Below are 18,330 nucleotides of genomic sequence, written 5' to 3' on the forward strand. Positions count from 1 at the left end.
GCCAATGGGACTGGTGTGCTCTCAACTGGGAAGCACTTTTATTCAAGAAGGCCTAGAGTGCTTCCCCTTTCAGCTCCAGTCTGTTGTGACCTTGCTCTCAGAGTGGCCTCCATTCTCTTCCCATTTCCAGTATGTGACTGGAGCACACACGCCCTGTGATCTCTTTTCCTGTGACTCTGGGGAGGTAAGGAACGGACAAATTTTTTAAAAATTTAAACTGATAAATTAATTTTTTGAGATGAGGTCTTGCTCTCTTGCCCAGGCTGGAATGCAGTGGCACAATCTTGGCTCACTGTAGCCTCAACCTCTTGGGCTCCAGTGATCCTCCTACCTCAGCCTCCTGAGTAGCTGGGACTAAAAATGTACACCACCATGCCTGGATAATTTTTTTTTTCTTTTGTAGAGATGGAGTCTCATTATGTTGCCCAGGCTGGTCTCAAACTCCTGGCCTCAAGCAATCCTTCCACCTCAGCCTCCCAAAGTGCTAGGATTACAGGTGTGAGCCATCATGCACGGCCCAAATTGGAAGGTTTAGGTTGGAAGAAAATCAGCTTGCTCTTCTCTGCCTCATGACCTTCCTGTGCTGTGTAGGTAAGTTTCTCCAAGGAACCTTCTCTCACCTTAAAAATACCTAGTGGAAGATGGAACAATTGGTAGCACAGACTATTGACAGAAACTAAAATACAACTCTGAAGATGTCAGGAGTTAAAAAAGGAGGCCAGTAAATTTCAGGGTCATAATTACCAACTAAAAATCCAAGAGAAACCTTTGCGGCGATAGGAAGTGGTGAATACTTGGGAGAAGCTGAGCAGCATGGAGGAAAAGAGTGGTATGCAAGGGATAATGGAAGAACACACAGACGGGCAAGCTTTCTGGCGGCAGTGTTCCCCGCCCATAGCACCCTGTTTGAGCTGACCAGCATGAGGGGGTGAGACTGGGCTGGATGGAGCCTCTCTCATTGCAACTGTAGAGTTTGGCTTAGGTTTGGAGCTTATGAAAACAAACCCAAAATAACATGCTTAAAAAACAAAATGCTCCAATTCCAGGAGTACATCCTCAGTGCCCTAAAGCTAAAACAGCAGAAAGAATTCCTACCCAGGCCCTGGAAAAGGAAAGCCAGATCTTTCTGGTCAACTTGAAGGCACAGAGCCAGGCAGGGACAGGAGCCAATAATATGGCTGTGCTGACAGACCCCCGAATGCCACCTCACACAGGGAATGCCATCAGAGGGCGGCTGCCTCTAACAAGAGGAGCGCTCAGGTAAAGGAACTAGGGGGAAACAGGAATTTAATAAAATGAGATTGGGCCCTGCCTCCAAATTTACCTAATTAGGACTTAGCTTTTGATGTTCTTCCAAAGGGATATTAATGCCTGTTAGAAACAATAGGGAAAAATGTCCTTCAGGGAAGCTTTTAAGACAGGAGAGAATCATGAGCGAAAAAGAAATACAACTTACAGGACCTAGTAAAAACAGACATAAGGATTTTAAAAAAGTATAATAACCAACCTTAGAGAGGAACATGAAATTAGGAAAAGCAGTTATGGTGAACTAACTGAAAACAGTAATATGAAAATGTAACTGCTAAAATAAAGAATCCAATGGTGAACTGAGTATGATATGATGCAGCCTGAAAGTTCAAATCCAAAATTTCTCCAAGACATCAGCCAATTAAAGGAAAGATTGTGGAAAAAGGGGAAAAGAGGAACAGAGGGACTATATGTATACAAATGGGAGTCCAAAAAGAGAATACGAAGGAAAATGTAAAAAGTAATGACTAATGATTTTCCAGAAGATTGAAAGGGCTCACACAGGGCCAAAAACATAGATAAGAAATGACACCTATACCTAGACACATTATGGTTAAAGAATAAGAAAAATTTCTAAAAGCTTTTGGAGAGAAAAAGGAGCTTGCTTACAAAAATGTAAGATCAGACTAACCCTGAATACACACACAAAATCACTATCTACAGTTCCTATCTCTTTACTGGAGAGGTGGGGGCAGGAAAGGAAGACATACTAAAACATATGGACATTTAAGGGGAAAAATTAGCACAAATAGAGTTACCAAAACACAAGAAATAGAATAAAGTATAAAAGTTTCAAACCGGCATAGGAAAATCTGATCTAGAGAGTGAAAGTTAGGGGGAGGGAAAAAAAAAAAAAAAAAGGAAACAAAATCATAATAGATAGAAACCAAAATAAATGGGAAGAAATGAGGTCCAATATAGCAACAATTATAATAACAGTTAATATAATGTTTATTTGCACCTAACACATTGAATTCTCAGAACAATCCCATAAGTTACTACTGTCACCATTTTACAAACGAGGAAACCAAGGCACGGAGAAACAATATTTATTAAGGTTTAAGGTAAAATGGCAAGTGGTGAAGCTAGGATTCAATCCCAAGCAGTGTGGATTCAGACACAGCATTCTTTTATTTTTTGGAACAAGATCTCACTCTGTTGCCAGGCTGGACTGCAGTGGTGCCAACTTGGCTCATTGTAGCCTCGACCTCTGGGGCTCAAGTGATCCTCCTGTCTCAGGACCACAGGTGTATGCCACCACACCTGGCTAATTTTTAATTTTTATGGAGACTCAAGGTCTTACTTTGTTGCTCAGGCTGGACAGACACAGCATTGTTAATCACTATATTATACAGAAGGATTGAACGTAACGATTTGGAGAAAAAGCAAAAGACGAGACACATAATGAAACAAAGAAAAGCCAGGTAAGCAAATTAAATATCAGACCAAAAACAAAACAAACAAACAAACAAAAAATTCAGGACACAGAAGAGGCCATAACGGTCAGAGAGGAATCTTTATATATGACAGTATATAATATATACTGTCAGACAAAATATACATTTCACGTGAAATATTCAATTAGGCTATACAAGAGAAAATTAGATATCATTTATAGAGCAACAAACGTTTTAATAATAGGTGCCATGTATGAGCTCATTTATTCTTCATAACTCTATGAGAAGAACAATTTCTATCTCTATTTTAAAGATTAAAAAACCAGGGCCAGGCGGGGTGGCTCATGCCTATAATCCCAGCACTCTGGGAGGCCAAGTTGGGTGGATCACCTGAGGTCAGGAGTTTGAGACCAGCCTGGCCAACCTGGTAAAATACAGGTCTCTACTAAAAATAGAAAAATTAGCTGGGCGTGGCGGTGGGTGCCTGTAATCCCAGCTACTCAGGAGGCTGAGGCAGGAGAATCACTGGAACCCAAGAGGCGGAGGTTGCAGTGAGCTGAGATCACATCATTGCATTCCTGCCTGGGCGACAGAGCAAGACACCATCTCAAAAGAAAGATTAAAAAAACTAAAATCGGAGAAGTAATCTGGTGTTCAGCTACTAAGAGGTAGAGTCTAGGTTCTGGAAAGTCTAGCTTCAGTTCCTGAGCACTACAACACAGGGCAACACTAGCAGAGGGAAAAAGAGTGGATTGTTTAGTAAATGCTATTGAAAGAATTTGCTCATGATGCAGAAATGAATAACAAAGGATCCCCCCTACTTCATAGCATATACGAAAATAAACTCCTTATGTGTAAAAGACCTACATGAAAAAACTAAAGCTGTAAAGTTAACAGAAGAGGCGGGGTGCAGTGGGTCATGCCTGTATTCCCAGCATTTTGGGAGGCTGAGGCTGAGGCGGGCGGATCTCCTGAGGTCAGGAGTTTGAGACCAGCCTGGCCAATATGGTGAAACCCCATCTCTACTAAAAATACAAAAATTGCCGTGCGTGGTGGTGGATGCCTGTAATCCCAGCTACTTGGGAGGCTGAGGTAGGAGAATCACTTGAATCCAGGAGGCAGAGGTTGCAGTCAGCTGAGATTGTGCCATTGCACTCCAGCCTGGGCCACAGAGTGAGATTAAAAAACAAACAAACAAAGTTAACAGAAGAAACTGCAGGAGTGGGAAGTCCTTTATATCCAAAAAGTGCAAACCATAAAAGGAAAAAATTAGTGGAGTTTGACTATGTCAAAGCCAATGGTTTCTGTTTAAGGAAGGGTATCACAGGCAAAATTAAGAAGGGAGCCAACCTAGAAGACACTTGCCACATCAATAATCAACAACAAAAAAATCAATGTCCAGAATACACAGAGTTCTCAAACACAAGCAGGAAGAAAGAGAAGAAACCCAACAGAAATTTCAGTATCCCTTTCCCCTCTTCAATGTACCGCTTTTCCTCATAGCAACATTACCACTAATTTTATATATGTCTATTTGAGATATATCAATTATTACCATTCATATATACACAAACACACACACAGCTATTATTGTCTTTTGAATATTTGTGTGTATACTTATGTTATTGAACAACAGCTATGATATGAAGGCTGGGATTATTTTCTTCCCATTGCTCACCGCTCTATTTCTAGTACTTAGTAAGGTTACCGGCACACAGTGAGCACTCAAAAAACACTTGCTGAATGAGTAAGTGAATGAATACATTTCAAAAGCAGAAACTGAGAAAGGTAAATACTCCTGTGAGAAGCTCAACCTCTCTAGTAATCAGAGAAATGAAAATCAAAACAACAAGGTGTCATTTCACAACCATCAAATTGGCCAAGTTATAAATTCAGTAATACTATGTATTGTGATTAAGGCAGGGAATCGGCAATTCTATTCCATGGATCTGGGTTGGCACACTAGTACAGCTGTTTTGGAACAACGTGGCAATTCTGATGGGAAAGAAATATACATATACCCCACAGCCAAGCATTCCCATACCCCCCCACCCTACCATATATATATGTATCTCCTAAAAAACCCTCTTGCCTCGGGGGCATAGAGAGGCTATACATTGCAGTACTTTTCACGGTAGCAAAGATTCAGAGAAAAACTCTGTGGTATCCCTATGAGAAGAGATAAACAAAATGATGTCTATGCATTAGTGTAATAACAAGCAGTGATAAGAATAAACAAACTTGGCTAGGCGCAGGGGCTCACACCTGTAATCACAGCACTTTGGGAGGTCTAGGTGGGAGGATCGCTTGAGCCCAGGAGTTTGAGACCAGCAACAAAGGCAGACTCTGTCTCTAAAAAAAAAAAAAAGTTTAAAAATTAGCTGGGAGTAGTGGCGCAGGCCTGTTATCCCAGCTACTCAGGAGGCTGATGTGGGAGGACAGCTTGAGCCTTGGAGGTCGAAGCTGCAGTGAGCTAAGATCAGGCTGCACTCCAGCCTGGGCAACAGAGCAAGATTCTATCTTCTCAAAAACAAAAACAAACAAAAAACAAATTTGTTTTACTTATGGTGACATGGATATGTCTCAAAAACATGTAGAAAAATAAAGGTAAAAAAATTTCTGAGTGGGTGGCTCATACCTGTAATCCCAGCCCTTTGGGAGGCTGAGGCAGGTGGATCCCTTGAGCTCAGGAGTTCGAGACCAGCCTGGGCAACACGATAAAAGCCCATCTCTACTGAAAATACAAAAACTTAGCTGGGTGTGGTGGCACGCATCTGTGGTCCCAGCTACTTGGGAGGCTGAGATAGGAGGATCACTTAAGTCTGGGGCTGGGGGGTGGAGTACGTAGAGGTTGCAGTGAGCCAAGATTGCACCACTGCAGTGCAGCCTGGGTGACAGAGACTCTAACTCAAAATTTTTTTTTTACTGGAGTATCATTATAAACACAAACCTTTTCTTCAATTCAATACACATGTAATAGATATTTTTCACAGAATCACATATATATAACTAAAGTACAGCAAATGGATGCGAACATATGAAACACTTGAGAATATTTTTTCTAAGGTGAAGTAAATAGAATGGGACTGGGGATAAGGGGAATACACAAAAAACACATAAAAATCAAAGAGCAATTTGCTTTACTTCAAGATTCTAGGGAGATGGCTAGCTTGCACATCTCCTCATTCTTTTGCTGGCATGTCCTCTAGCACCTTGCTGGTGCTTTCCCTAGAACAGAGGGAAGGCACTGCAGTGACAGAGCAGGCTCAGATATTTATGGCCCTGGGTTCTTCCCTTCTCTCTTGCTGCTACATGTAAATATGTATTGACATCTCATTGTAAAACAAATTCATGTCCTTATTTTCAGGGATTTTCTTGGTTACAACGGCACGGATAAGTTTAATGGAGCCACCAGATTGTGCAGCTGGCACCATAAAAAGAATGTCCGTTTTTTTCAAGGAATTGTGGAGAAAGGGACACCTGCCAGTGAGGAGAGATGAGGAAATGTTTCAGTTTTTGAGAAAAGAAAGGAACAGTCTAGAAATTACTCTCCTTGGAGAGACTAGGAGACCTTAGCGAGAATTCCATCAGTATTGCAGGGAAGTTCTGTTTTAACTACCTCCCTCCATGTTCATTCATGAGCTACAGACACTTTATTATGGCCCCAGGGCTAAATTTAGGCAACAGCGGTTTTATTGGAACACGGCCACACCCATTCATTCAGGTATCATCTAAAGCTGCTTTCATGCTACAACTGCAGAGTTGAGTAGCTGTAAGAGAGAAAGCTGTATGGCCTGCAAAGCCTAAAGATACTTACTATCTGTCCCTTTACAGAAAACAAATGCCCCACCCTGCTCAAAACACCAGGCCCTTCTTTAACTTGTCCTAAGTCGAAATGGCTCACATAGGTTTACTGAAAAGGAGGTAATCACTGGAAACCATCACGGGTTCAGGGAGAACCAGTTACACCAAGCTAACTCTGCTTCCCTTTCCCACACAGTGAGGTCTGTAGGCTGACAGGTCAGAGAAATGCCATAGGTTCCACACATCAGGTCCTTAGCAAATCAGAACTGTCGGAGAACTGTACGCAATCTATCAGGTAGATTTGTATTTGACTGAAGAATAGAGGAGAGTGCTGATGTACTGGTTTTGTAAAGCTTTAGGGAGGCCTTCAGTAGAAAGCTACAGAGCACTGCATTTAAAATTTACGAAACAGAAAATAATCATCAAGAATTTGGATGTGGTTGTGGAAGGTATATTTGCTTATTCAAAGTTAGTATGAAACAAAACAGAAAAATAGTAAAATGAACAAGAGGGATGGTGATGGAAATCAAGGTAGCAGTTATCTTTGGGAGGTGCCTCAACTAAAGGAAGCATGAGGGGCTTCTTGGGGGCTGGTCCTGTTTGGGTGCTTGTCACAGCAGTGTGTGCACTTTGCAAAAATCCCAAGCTGTGCATTTATATTTTATGTACTTTCCATTACAGGTTACCTATCTCATCAGAATTATGTAATCTGCAGTTCTGATTGTGTGTGTGTGTGAGTGTGTGTACTGGTGATGGGGGCAATGGTGATAGTGGTTTACCTAAAAGGAGTCACACCTAAAACTTTAAAATGTTGGATTACGGTAGGCTTCTGTAGCATTTAGATTTCTTATATATTTTTAGACATTTTATTGTCAAATATCAACTTCTCTGGTGGTGGTCATCATAATTGGCTAACAGGCTGTAATATAGCCACTGTAGTGCCTTTAACACTACTCAGTCAAGGTGAAATAGCAAAGGAGATGGGCAGGGCTGAGCAGACGATTATTATGTTAAAGCAAACTATTGGCATTTTATGAAGTTATAAAACTTATTCAGTGTGTCCTCTTTTAGCTGTACACGTATGAAAGAAATATTCTCTCAACATTTCCAACATTTATTCATATTTTCTTGGAAGCAAATATAGGGTTGACATTCATTAACAGTTTGTAAGTCTTTTCAAAGCCAAACATCTGCTTGGCATCCAATGGTGTTCACAAATTTTTTTCTTTAAAGGAATGTCTGTTGAGCATTTATTAGCTTCATTTGCACTTTATGACTACTTTTTAAGTAGAACATATATTTAGAGAAATTCTTAAAGCTAAAGACAATCTCCAAAGATTTAAGAAGTAGATCTGCCTTTATTTAATGCACTCATGCTATGACAGCAAATATTCAGTGTCCCTTTAGACTTCTTGCAGGACCCCTTGATAGGAGTAAGGTGAAAGGTTTTGCCTGGAATGCCACTCCCAAATGACAACACTCACTGAAGTCAAGTGTTTTTTTATACACTATGGGGAAAATGGCCTAAAAGGGGGTTAAACTTTGATTAGAGATGTTGCAAGTAGGAAAAAATGCTTACTTCAATTTAACTTTTGCTTTTCAGAAGACATGAGTACATAAATTATGTAGAAGAACGATGATTACTAGACAGTCTAAAAGCTGGAGGCTCTAAGCCAATTTTCAACCAACTGTCACAGAACATAAGTTTCAAAATATGTTTAAACTAAACTGACAACTACAGAAAAAATGTAAGATTCTTTGAAAGGCTGGGTTATGTGAACTGATGAGGACCTCAGAAACCACATGCTATTTAACACACAGTAATACTTCACTGCAACATTCCCACTCTCTTCTGGAGGGAATATCAAAAGAGGTAGAACAGATGCTTCCCCAAATTAAGCTGATCCCAGCAGTAGAAAGACTATTCCAAGCAGAGTGGCCAACAGAAGGAAGGTTCATCCAAAACCTAAAAGGGCTATGAGAGGTCCTTTGGCCAGCAGCTTTCCAGCCGGGACAAGATAACCCAGGAAGGGGGCTTGTGTGTATTTCCCACCCTACTATGACGAAGCTGGTCCACTTTTACTTGCTTTCTACATCCGGGTTCCCTGGAAGACTGGAATCACCGATCTTCCAATCTCTTCATTTTATAGGTCACAAAACCAAGGCCAGAGAGATTCCATCAGATATCCAAACTGCCAAAGCAGTAGAGCTAGAACAAGCATTCTGTGAATCTCTAGATAAAATGCTTTAATGCCAATTATACAGGCTATAAGACCAGAGTGCATAAAGCACTGGTCCCTGAGACTAAGAATTACTTATTTAGTACAGTTACTCCCCAGGATAGCCCTTGATTTCAGTTGTATCCATAAATCTCCATGAGTCTTAGAACAAGCTGTTCTCCCTATGTCTACCTCTCCAAGGAGTTTCAGTGAGTCTGTAAAACCCCTGAAGGGCTTCATGCAATTTTACATGTTTGTGTGCATATGTACTTCTTCTGGAGGGAACGGTCTATAACTTTCATTTATTCTCCAAAATTATCTGTGATCACACCAAATCATGAGAATCAGTGAGCTTGAGTGAGGGAGTACAGGGGAAGAAGAACCACAAAGGAGCAGTTTAAAAGTGGGGAAAATGTATCAGAAACTATAAATTAGATGCCTGATTCCTATTAAACTATTCAAGTTATGCAGGTAAATACTCACAATGTTAAAAACAAAAGCTGCACCGTATCTATGAAAGAACAGTACTTGGTCAGGCGCAGTGGCTCATGTCTGTAATCCCAGCACTTTGGGAGGCCGAGTGTGTAGACTGCCTAAACTCAGGAGTTCGAGATCAGCCTGAGCAATGTGGCCAAAGCCTGGCTCTACTAAAAATATAAAAAATTAGCTGGGCATGGTGGTACACACCTGTAATCCCAGCTACTTGAGAGGCTGAGGCATGAGAAACACTTGAACCTGGGAGGCGGGGATTGCAGTGAGCTGAGATTGCGCCACTGCACTCTCCACCCTGGGTGACAGAGTGAGACTCTGTCTCCAAAAAAAAAAAAAAAAAACAAAAAACAAAAAAAAAAAAAAAAAAGAAAGAAAAGAAAATACAGTGCTTGTTAGACTGATAAGAACAGATTTTATTCTACTTCTTGGGTTTTATATACTTAAGAAAAATATTTGAGGCATAACATTCAACCTATACTTTGGAAACCAAAACCACCAGGACTCCAGAGCCCTGAATAAATTTGAGGTGGGGGGATTAGTTCTGTCTCTGAAAATTTCCTTCAGAAAACAGTGGTAAGAGAGAGACATAATGTCTGCTGCCTGGGAACAACTGTTTCTTTCAATTCAGCTGAAGACTCTGGAGGGATAACACTCATCTTTATAACTGTGTCAATGAAGCAAACACTAAAAACTGCCTCATTCTGCTGCCTGTGCTGATAGTATCAGGGAAGAAAGTGGCTGATGCAATCCTGATGATGGAACTAATACAGAGACTCTCATTACCTGTTATAGGAAGGCTTTCCCCTCTACTTCCACTCTACCTAGGGCTAAAGAGAAGGCTGCAGAGGAAGATCAGATTCTGAATTATCTGCATGTGTGTGGAATGACAAGCAGTAGATTGGAAAATAGTTTAAATTTGAGAGAAAAGCCCATAAAGCCAGCATGAGCATAAATGAATTTGGGAAACAGTACCGAACTGTATTTTGAAATAATAATCAGTATTTATCTGGAGCGTCTATCTTCTAATGGAGTAAAATAGAGAATTTCCTGAGGCCAGGAGATTGTAATCATTCGAGAAACGAGGAGTGACACTTGGGTTTAATTGGAAAGAATGATACGCAGAATGGCCCACCTATTCCTATCCAGGGATAGAAGCATTATCATGGAAATTATACTTTGAGGTCAGTAAGCAAAATGACAAGAAGATGATCTGTGCCAATAGTTTAAATGCCAAGAGGCACCAGGCCAAATAGGTGCACAGACATAAATCTGGCAGTGGCACTGATGTAATTATGGGCTTAGAACAATTCTCAAACATGCCGGAAGCTGAACCACAGTTCTTATGGGAAAAGACAGAGTATGAAGGTAATTACAAGAAAAAAGCTGAGGAAAGATATGTGACTTAAGAAAAAAAAAAACAAACCCTTAAAACTTAGAAATAAAACTCAGTGTCTGCATAGGGACCTCATGGTCTTGAAATATGCATAAAACAGAACCAAGGGAGGAAGGGGCCACACACATCTTTATAAGCTCGGTTTCAGAGCTGAGTCGCACGTGCATGGCAGGGTGTGATTCCCTCCCAGGGGTCTGGGGCCTGGAGAAGCCCAGAGGTCCATGTGACTTGTGAGCATCCAGAACAAGGATTTTGGGAGGGAATTCCACAAGCACAGAACATATTTTTTCTCCCTTGACTCTGCTTTCTAGTTTTTCTTTCCCTCTGCTATTGTTTAATTTTGTGGTTCGACTTCTTGAAGAATGGTGGGAGGGACTGTGTTAAGCAATGGTTTAAGAATGAGGCTCCGCTGCAATTACTGCAATATGAAAATTGGCCTCCCACATCTTTCAAACCAAATTGCGATTTGACTTAAAAAGAAAGATACATGAAGGAGAGCAGGTATCAAGTGTTACTCATCTTTTATGTGTTGCACTGTGCCCAGCACACAGAAAGTAGGCACATAACAGATGACTCTAGGGAACTGGCCATCTTATCTAAACACTTCTATATTCTGTTTCATGTTTCCAAGTAGGAGCCAGCAATCATAACACTTTTGCGCTTTTGAGCAATCTTTTGTTGATCCTTATGATCCCATTAGTGAAAGTGGTTAAGTGACCAAATCTGGCATATTATTCTGATGAAAAGTGTCAAACTTGAACATTAGTCACACTTAGTCAAGATATTTGCAAGGAATCAAGCAAAATCACTGTAAAAGTAAGTTTTAAATAGCATGAGAATATCAAAGTAAAAATGAGTCGAAACAATTTTCAATCTATGATGAAACAAAGAGCCTGATGACTAATATTAAACATCTGTACAATATATTGTCCAAGAACTTTATAGCAATATTATTTGTTAATACATACCACAGAAAAGAAAAAGAAATTATATGACTAAAACAATTAGACTCCTGGGAAAGATAAGCAACTCTTAATTCTCTGAATATAGTATAATTTTATAGGCTAAAATGATGCTTATAAAGGATATTGAGAATAGTTTAAATTATATTTCAGAAAGTATATCTCAGCTGAAACTTAGGAAATGTCTATAAGGTATGGCTAATTCATAATATCATATACAAAATATTTAAGTGAATAAACCCAGACAAAAAAGGTACAAAAAGCATAACTTTATTAGTAAATGTCTTTTTAAAGAAAATGATAAAAGCACATAGAATCGTTTTAAAGATAATACCAAAAGCACAGATTCTGAGAAATCTTTCAGAATCCCTGCTAACATTTTATCTCCCAGGAAGAGAAGGCAATTTGAGAAATTGCTACCCTGGATCTAGACTGATCAACTCCTAAGATTCAATAGTGAATGCCAAAGGAGAAATCCTCAGTTTTCATGGTGATCAGAAAAGAGGAGCCTGGGCATATTTATCATATTCACGAACCTACTTTAGGTCTTAGGAAGGCAGAGTTTAAACCATTTATACATAAATATGGGGAAGATTCCTTGACAAAAAACTCAGGAAGGACTGGAGCTATGTCGTTTACAAAAATGCAGTTCTATGAATTAGGCCTTGATAACTCAAAAGAGATTTTAATTTAGGATACAGGCAATTTTATAAATTAGAAGGCAAAGGAATGTATAGCCAATAAATACCTCTCAGAAAAAAGCCCAGTTATTTGGAAAATGATTCAGTTTGTACCTTTCATCATGCTATTCCCCAAAAATAAGTCTTAGCAGCTGGATTAAAGATTTAAATATAGAAAACATGACCGTTAAAGAAACGACCCAGGTGGAAATGCAGGTAGATAATGAATTTTAAACAAAGATAATGGCAAGAAACCTGTAGATTCAAATGAGGAACAATACTTGTTAATGATTGTTAGGACTCACTTTTTAAAACTAACAAATTCCATCCCAGTTTGTGAACCTCGGGTCTTGAGTGAAGACGTTAGTAAGTAACCTAACTTTTACAAACTCTGGATTACTTTCATTGACGTTTATAAATCAAGAACTTAGGATGAAGTCACTCCTTACTAAAATCGGACACTGTTAAGGAGAACTTACCGACAGCAAATGACAGCTTTGCATGACAAAGCTAAGTCCAGGAAATACTGTCGTACTCCAAAGGTTAAGGCATATTTGAGGGTTTTCCCATCAATTATAAGAGCAAAATCATTCTCTTTCCGGAGAGCATCACCGAGGGTAGTACAGTGACGGCTGAGAGTTTCCCTTGTTCCCTGGAATATTAAACAAGCAAAAACGCCATCAACATTTACTCCCATTTGTTCTACTACGATGCCTTAAGGATATCTGGCAACTACATTTAGTTATCTTCAGTGCTTTTTATGTTTCAAGTTGCTTTCATATATTTCCAGTCATTTGATTCTCACTAGCCCCTCAGAAGCCTGGACAATTGTTATCAGAAAAAGTGAGTTACTTGATTGAAGTCACACATCTGTTCCTCGCACAGTTGGGACTAGACTATAAGTCACCCGTTCCTCAGGTGATTCTGTAGTCTTTGCTCATTATTCTAACCACAACTGTTTGAAATGCTTGTTCCCTGGTGCCGTAAAGAAATAGCACTTGAACACAAATTTATTTAGTAAGGTCATTTTTACTTTTTGCAGAAAACACTCGCCAGCAGTTTTGCCACGAGAGTACACTGAACAAAGGAGACAGGGTCGTGTATAACCTGACGCGTTCACCTTACTGCTGCGTCCGGTTTCCATTGGCTGGAATGGGACCTCATATTCGGTATTTGTCCCGCTTGGCTAGCAACTTAGAACCTTTTAAAAGAGGCAAAGGTAAAGGAGAACAAAGGAAGGAGAAAGTAACTTGTGGAATGCTGAGAAAGGTAAAAACACTTTTAAATAAGGAAGAGGAACAGGCTATGACCTAATGCTTGCTTGGACCAGTATAAGCATGCCAGGGCAAATATTTAGGCTAAACTGTGCGAGCTAGGAACATAAAGTGATTTCTTTATTACGGCTAGCAGATATTTAAGAATGTTAGCCCAGGTCTTTGAATAAATTTTGCTTTTAACCGAAGTTACTATTTCTTCCTAATTAGACGGGGAGGAAAGTCTTTGAAGAGGAACCTGTATTTTTAAACGACCATGCAATCACAATACTGCAAACATATTTTCAGTAAATTATTTCGTTAAAAGATTGTGTTAATTTATGAGCTAGTCAAAGTTGCTTCTCCATGAATCAAGGGAAAAAGTTGGGGAATATATGCATCACGCAACTATGTTTTGGTCAACAGACTGCATATCCCATGGTGGTCCCACGAGACTGTGAGACCATATTTTTACTGTGCCTTTTCTATGTTTAGATATACAAATACCATTGTGTTACAGTTGCCTACAGTATTCAGTACAATAACAGGCTGTACAGGTTTGTAGCCTAGGAGCAATAGGCTATCTCGTGTAGCCTGAGTCTGAAATGGGCAATGCCATCGAGGTTTATGCAAGTACCTTCTATGATGTTCACACAATGACAAAATTGCCTAATGTCATGTTTCTCAGAATGTATCACTTCATTAAGCAAACTGTAATTTAAATAATTTATGGGCATTCTTTCAAAAATCCTCAATGCTATTGAATTTAACTCCTAGTAACTAAGAGGAGGAAATACAGAATCTGTAAACTCTTGCCACTTTTACGAACTGGCTTTTGTAACTTTAATCATGATTTCATGATGTTGTATTTTAGTTGGGGATGGTGACCTGTGACTTGGTAATCTTGATGGATCAAATAAAAGAACCCCTTCTATCAATGAAGAGTTCACTTTCAGGGACAATAAAAGCCTTTAGTGTCAAGGACAGCTTTGTTCACCTCAACTATACAGAAGGGATGTATTTCTCTCCCTTTGTCAAGAACTGCTTTCCCAGCTCTTCAAAGGGATAAAGTTTCAATATATTTAGTTTTTCTCCCCACATCCTATAGATTCTCCCTATAACCTAATGGAGCCAATTTTCTATTTCACAAGAACCCTACCATGGTGAAGAAACACAACACTGGCCTGGCACAAGGAAATATAATGAATAATTCCCCTCCTATCAGATTTCTGTTCTGAGTACTAAGCCTACAGTTATTTATAAAATAAATACAAATATATATTTATATAATAAAATATACCTACAATAAAAATACAGTACACTTATATAACAATTTTTATTATATTCATGGGATTTACAATTATTGTTCCAATTTAAGCATGTTGTTTTATACATATAGTCATTTTATAGTTATTTCACAGAGAAGCAAAGGGATAGGTAATTAAATTTTTATGTTGGGGATTTTTGAAGGTGTTTTTACATTTGTATGCAAATATGGTTCATACTATGTTCTGGAATATCAGAATCCTTTTACCAAAATAATAGAACCAAGTTGTACTATAAAGAAAGACTGCCCAACTTTCCTAATGCTGAAGCTTCACTTAACAGTTGCCCTGTTCCCCATTACACACAGTGACACAAAGGACCACTATATAACAGCATTCTTTGCAAAATTTTCTGTTCACACTTTACATCAGGGGTGGGGGGAGAGTAGCTATTTTAATTTACAAGCCTCACCCTCCTGTTTCCTGCTGGAAATTTTTGGCCCAAGAGGACTTAAAGAAGTGAAAAATGCTGGTAATAATTCCACAAGCAAAATTTACTAATGACAATCTATAATAGATTTCCCCTGGATTATCTTAACAGCAAATTCATATAGAGTAAATGAACAAATAAGTCAGTGAACTGATAAAAAATATTTAGCACATACTACACACTAGGCATAGTTCTGAGGGCTACACATAGAGATGCAACATTTAAGTTAACACTTGCTACCACCCTAAGCAGGAGGTACTACTGTTATCTCCATTCTGCAGATGAGAGTATTTCAGTTCCTTGCTTAAAAATATGTGGCTATTAAGTAGTAACATCAAAGTGAGAATTAAATTTCGGTGGTAGCCTGTCTTTCTCTATACAATCCAGCAAAAACAAAACAAAACAAAACAACAAACCAAACTTGAGACAGTACCAGGCACAGCAAGTTAGAAATGGAATGCCCACACCAGTCCCTCTGTTGCTTCCCTCGAGCCCTCATCATCTGTCTCTCATCTTGTCTTTACCGCCAACAGAGATTTCTCTTTATAAAACACATTTAAAACACAAATCTTGTCTCTTCTTGCTTTAAAAATTTTCTAGGGCTTTCTACAGCTGACACAATAAAGTCCAAACTCCTAAAAATGGCATGTAAGGCTTTCTACATTCTGAGCCTCACTTTCCTTCCCAGTGCCCTTCACAATCTTGGTTCCTTTTGTTTCCCTCTCCCTGGAATGTCCTCCTTTCCAGAGGATCATCCGCTGCCTTCAGAAACCAAGCTTACCCTGCAAGCCCTCCCGGGTTCTGTCCGTGCTACCAAGTGTAACTCATTCTACTGCAGCAAAACCCTCAGAGTTTCTTGACAGGAAAGACCGCGTTTAACCTCTTTCCCAGCAACAAAGGCAGCAACTTCAATTACAGATGCTCAGGAAATACATATTTATTGAATGAGAGCACTGATAAATTCTGATTTCATCCTGTTGGCAATGCTCCATTTCCCCCTTTATTATCACTTCTGATGAGAGAAAGAAAGTGAGAGAGAGACACACACAGAGAGAGGTCTTCTCTTTGCTTCCTAATTTTCTAGGGAACAAATAATCCATTACTTTAACAGACTTTCAAACAAAGGCATTGCTCACTAAAATGCCTCTGTATTTTCTTTAAAGCTATTGCCCAAGTGATTTCTGAGCTGAAAACCTGAAATGAAACCTGAGATGGACCTCAGGAGGACTTCAAATTTCTTGAAAGCTCAGCTACAAAATAAGACTGAAAGTCAAGTAAACCCCAGAACTGTGAAACACCCTCATGAACCAACGTGGGGTATGCAGTCTCGAGGTCCCCACTCTCCCTCCTTTCTAAGGCATTCTCTAACACCTTAAAATTTGTTGAAAATTATCTAAATTCGTGACATCAGTATCCCTAGGTTTTGTTGGTGACTATCACAGATCTCTGGCAAATCAGAAGGTGTCAAGAGATGTGATAGAAATAACATTTCAGAAGGTGAGTCAAAAACTTGTCACTGTGAGCTCACTCGTCAGCCCACCTAGGGTGCAAGGTAACAACAACAACAAAAGCTGCAAACATTTTCTCATTTTAGTTTATAGTTTTCTTTTGTAAGCTCTGTTGTTAGCTGTGTGCTGCCAGTTACAAGTTATATTTTATCCTTATTTACTGCTGGGAGTATTTTCAAATTCTTTTATTTATGAAAGTTTATTGCTTCTCCCCTAAGTCCAGGAGCCATACTTTATGGCTGCATTGCATTGAAGCTTATCTCCTGTAGCTAAGGATAAATTTATTACTATATTAGGTGTTGTTTTGTTTTTTTTGGCTACTGAAGGGGGAAATTTTTAAATATTGAAACTTAGTGACTTGTGAAAGTGAAAATATAGTAATGAGAAGCTAAATCAGAAAAAGCATCAAGGACCACAGCCTCAATAAAATAAAAGATCTCTATTTCCTTGTTCTGCATATTTTCATTTGTGGGCTGAAAGTCCAGGAGCATCGGAGACATTGCAAGGTAAAGGCAATTTGGGGAGATGGACAGGCAAGAGGAAAGGCTGGGGTTCAGATACTCAGCCAGGAAAGGGAGGGAGTCACAGTGGAAAGTAAGATTCTCGTGCCCCTTCCTTGACCTGCACCCTGTGTGGTCATTCTGGACAACCATTCAGCTCTGCTCTTCCCATACCCACAGCACCACATAGAGCCCAGTGCTCACTGGAAGTCCTTAGCCTGAGCCTCCTACCATGCTTTCTTGCCTTGCAAATTCACCATTTAGGCCACACCCAACACAACTTCTCAGTTCTGTCTTGTTAACACAGAAAGGAAAAAGCCACTTCACTGCGAGGGCAGGATCTGCTCCAGTTCCCTCTTCTTATGTGGCTGCTCATCACTGCTGGTCTAGACTTTTATCCATGCCTAGTGGATTCCATGTTTCCCAGAGGCTACTCCAGACCTTTTCTTCTCTCCTCAAGAATCCAAATTTGGCCCCTGTCACTTCAGCAAACATCGGCCTGTTTTACTGAGAACATTTATACATTTATAGCAGAAAGAATTCCCTCAACTTTCCTTCTTTAACCTCAAAACTTCCCTTTACCTAATCCCCTCTATTCTTGAGCTGGGGGAACACCTGCCTTCTCCCCTTTGTTTCTTTCACTTCTCTTTGCATCTTCATTCTCCCCATTGGCACTATTTCTTTTTTCTTTAAGCCTACCTAAAAGGTCACAATTTTCTTATTCTAAAAATAATGAACAAATAAACCAAGACACATTCCCTGGATCCTACTTTCCCTGAGTCCTCTAGATGACATCAATACCTCCATCTTTTGGATCCCTGAAATACTTCATTTACAGTATACTTACACAAGGTAGCATGATGTTGAGTAGCTTATCTATTTATATCTCTATAATCCCTTTGGACCAGAGGTCTTTGATGAAAAGGTAATAACAGAATAATCAAATTATTAATGATTAGAGAATATCTTATAGGAAGTTAGAGTGGTTTTCTTGTGTGACCATTTTAAGGATTGTTTTCTGCTGCCTGTAAAACTCCTGTATAATCTTCTTTTTCTTTT

General features: G+C 39.5%; 1 protein-coding gene across 1 annotated transcript in view; it reads right to left on the reverse strand.

Annotated features, from left to right (window-relative positions):
- The window catches only part of ATP8A1 (ATPase, aminophospholipid transporter (APLT), class I, type 8A, member 1), a 292,825-nt gene that overhangs the window by 74,437 nt on the left and 200,058 nt on the right, over nucleotides 1-18,330 (reverse strand). Inside the window, exon 25 of the mRNA XM_011968920.1 lies at nucleotides 12,735-12,907. Within this exon, the coding sequence (XP_011824310.1) occupies nucleotides 12,735-12,907 (173 nt within the window). The remainder of the gene's footprint in view (nucleotides 1-12,734; nucleotides 12,908-18,330) is intronic.

This window comes from Mandrillus leucophaeus, unplaced genomic scaffold, assembly GCF_000951045.1.
Source record: "Mandrillus leucophaeus isolate KB7577 unplaced genomic scaffold, Mleu.le_1.0 Scaffold865, whole genome shotgun sequence".
NCBI lineage: Eukaryota > Metazoa > Chordata > Mammalia > Primates > Cercopithecidae > Mandrillus > Mandrillus leucophaeus.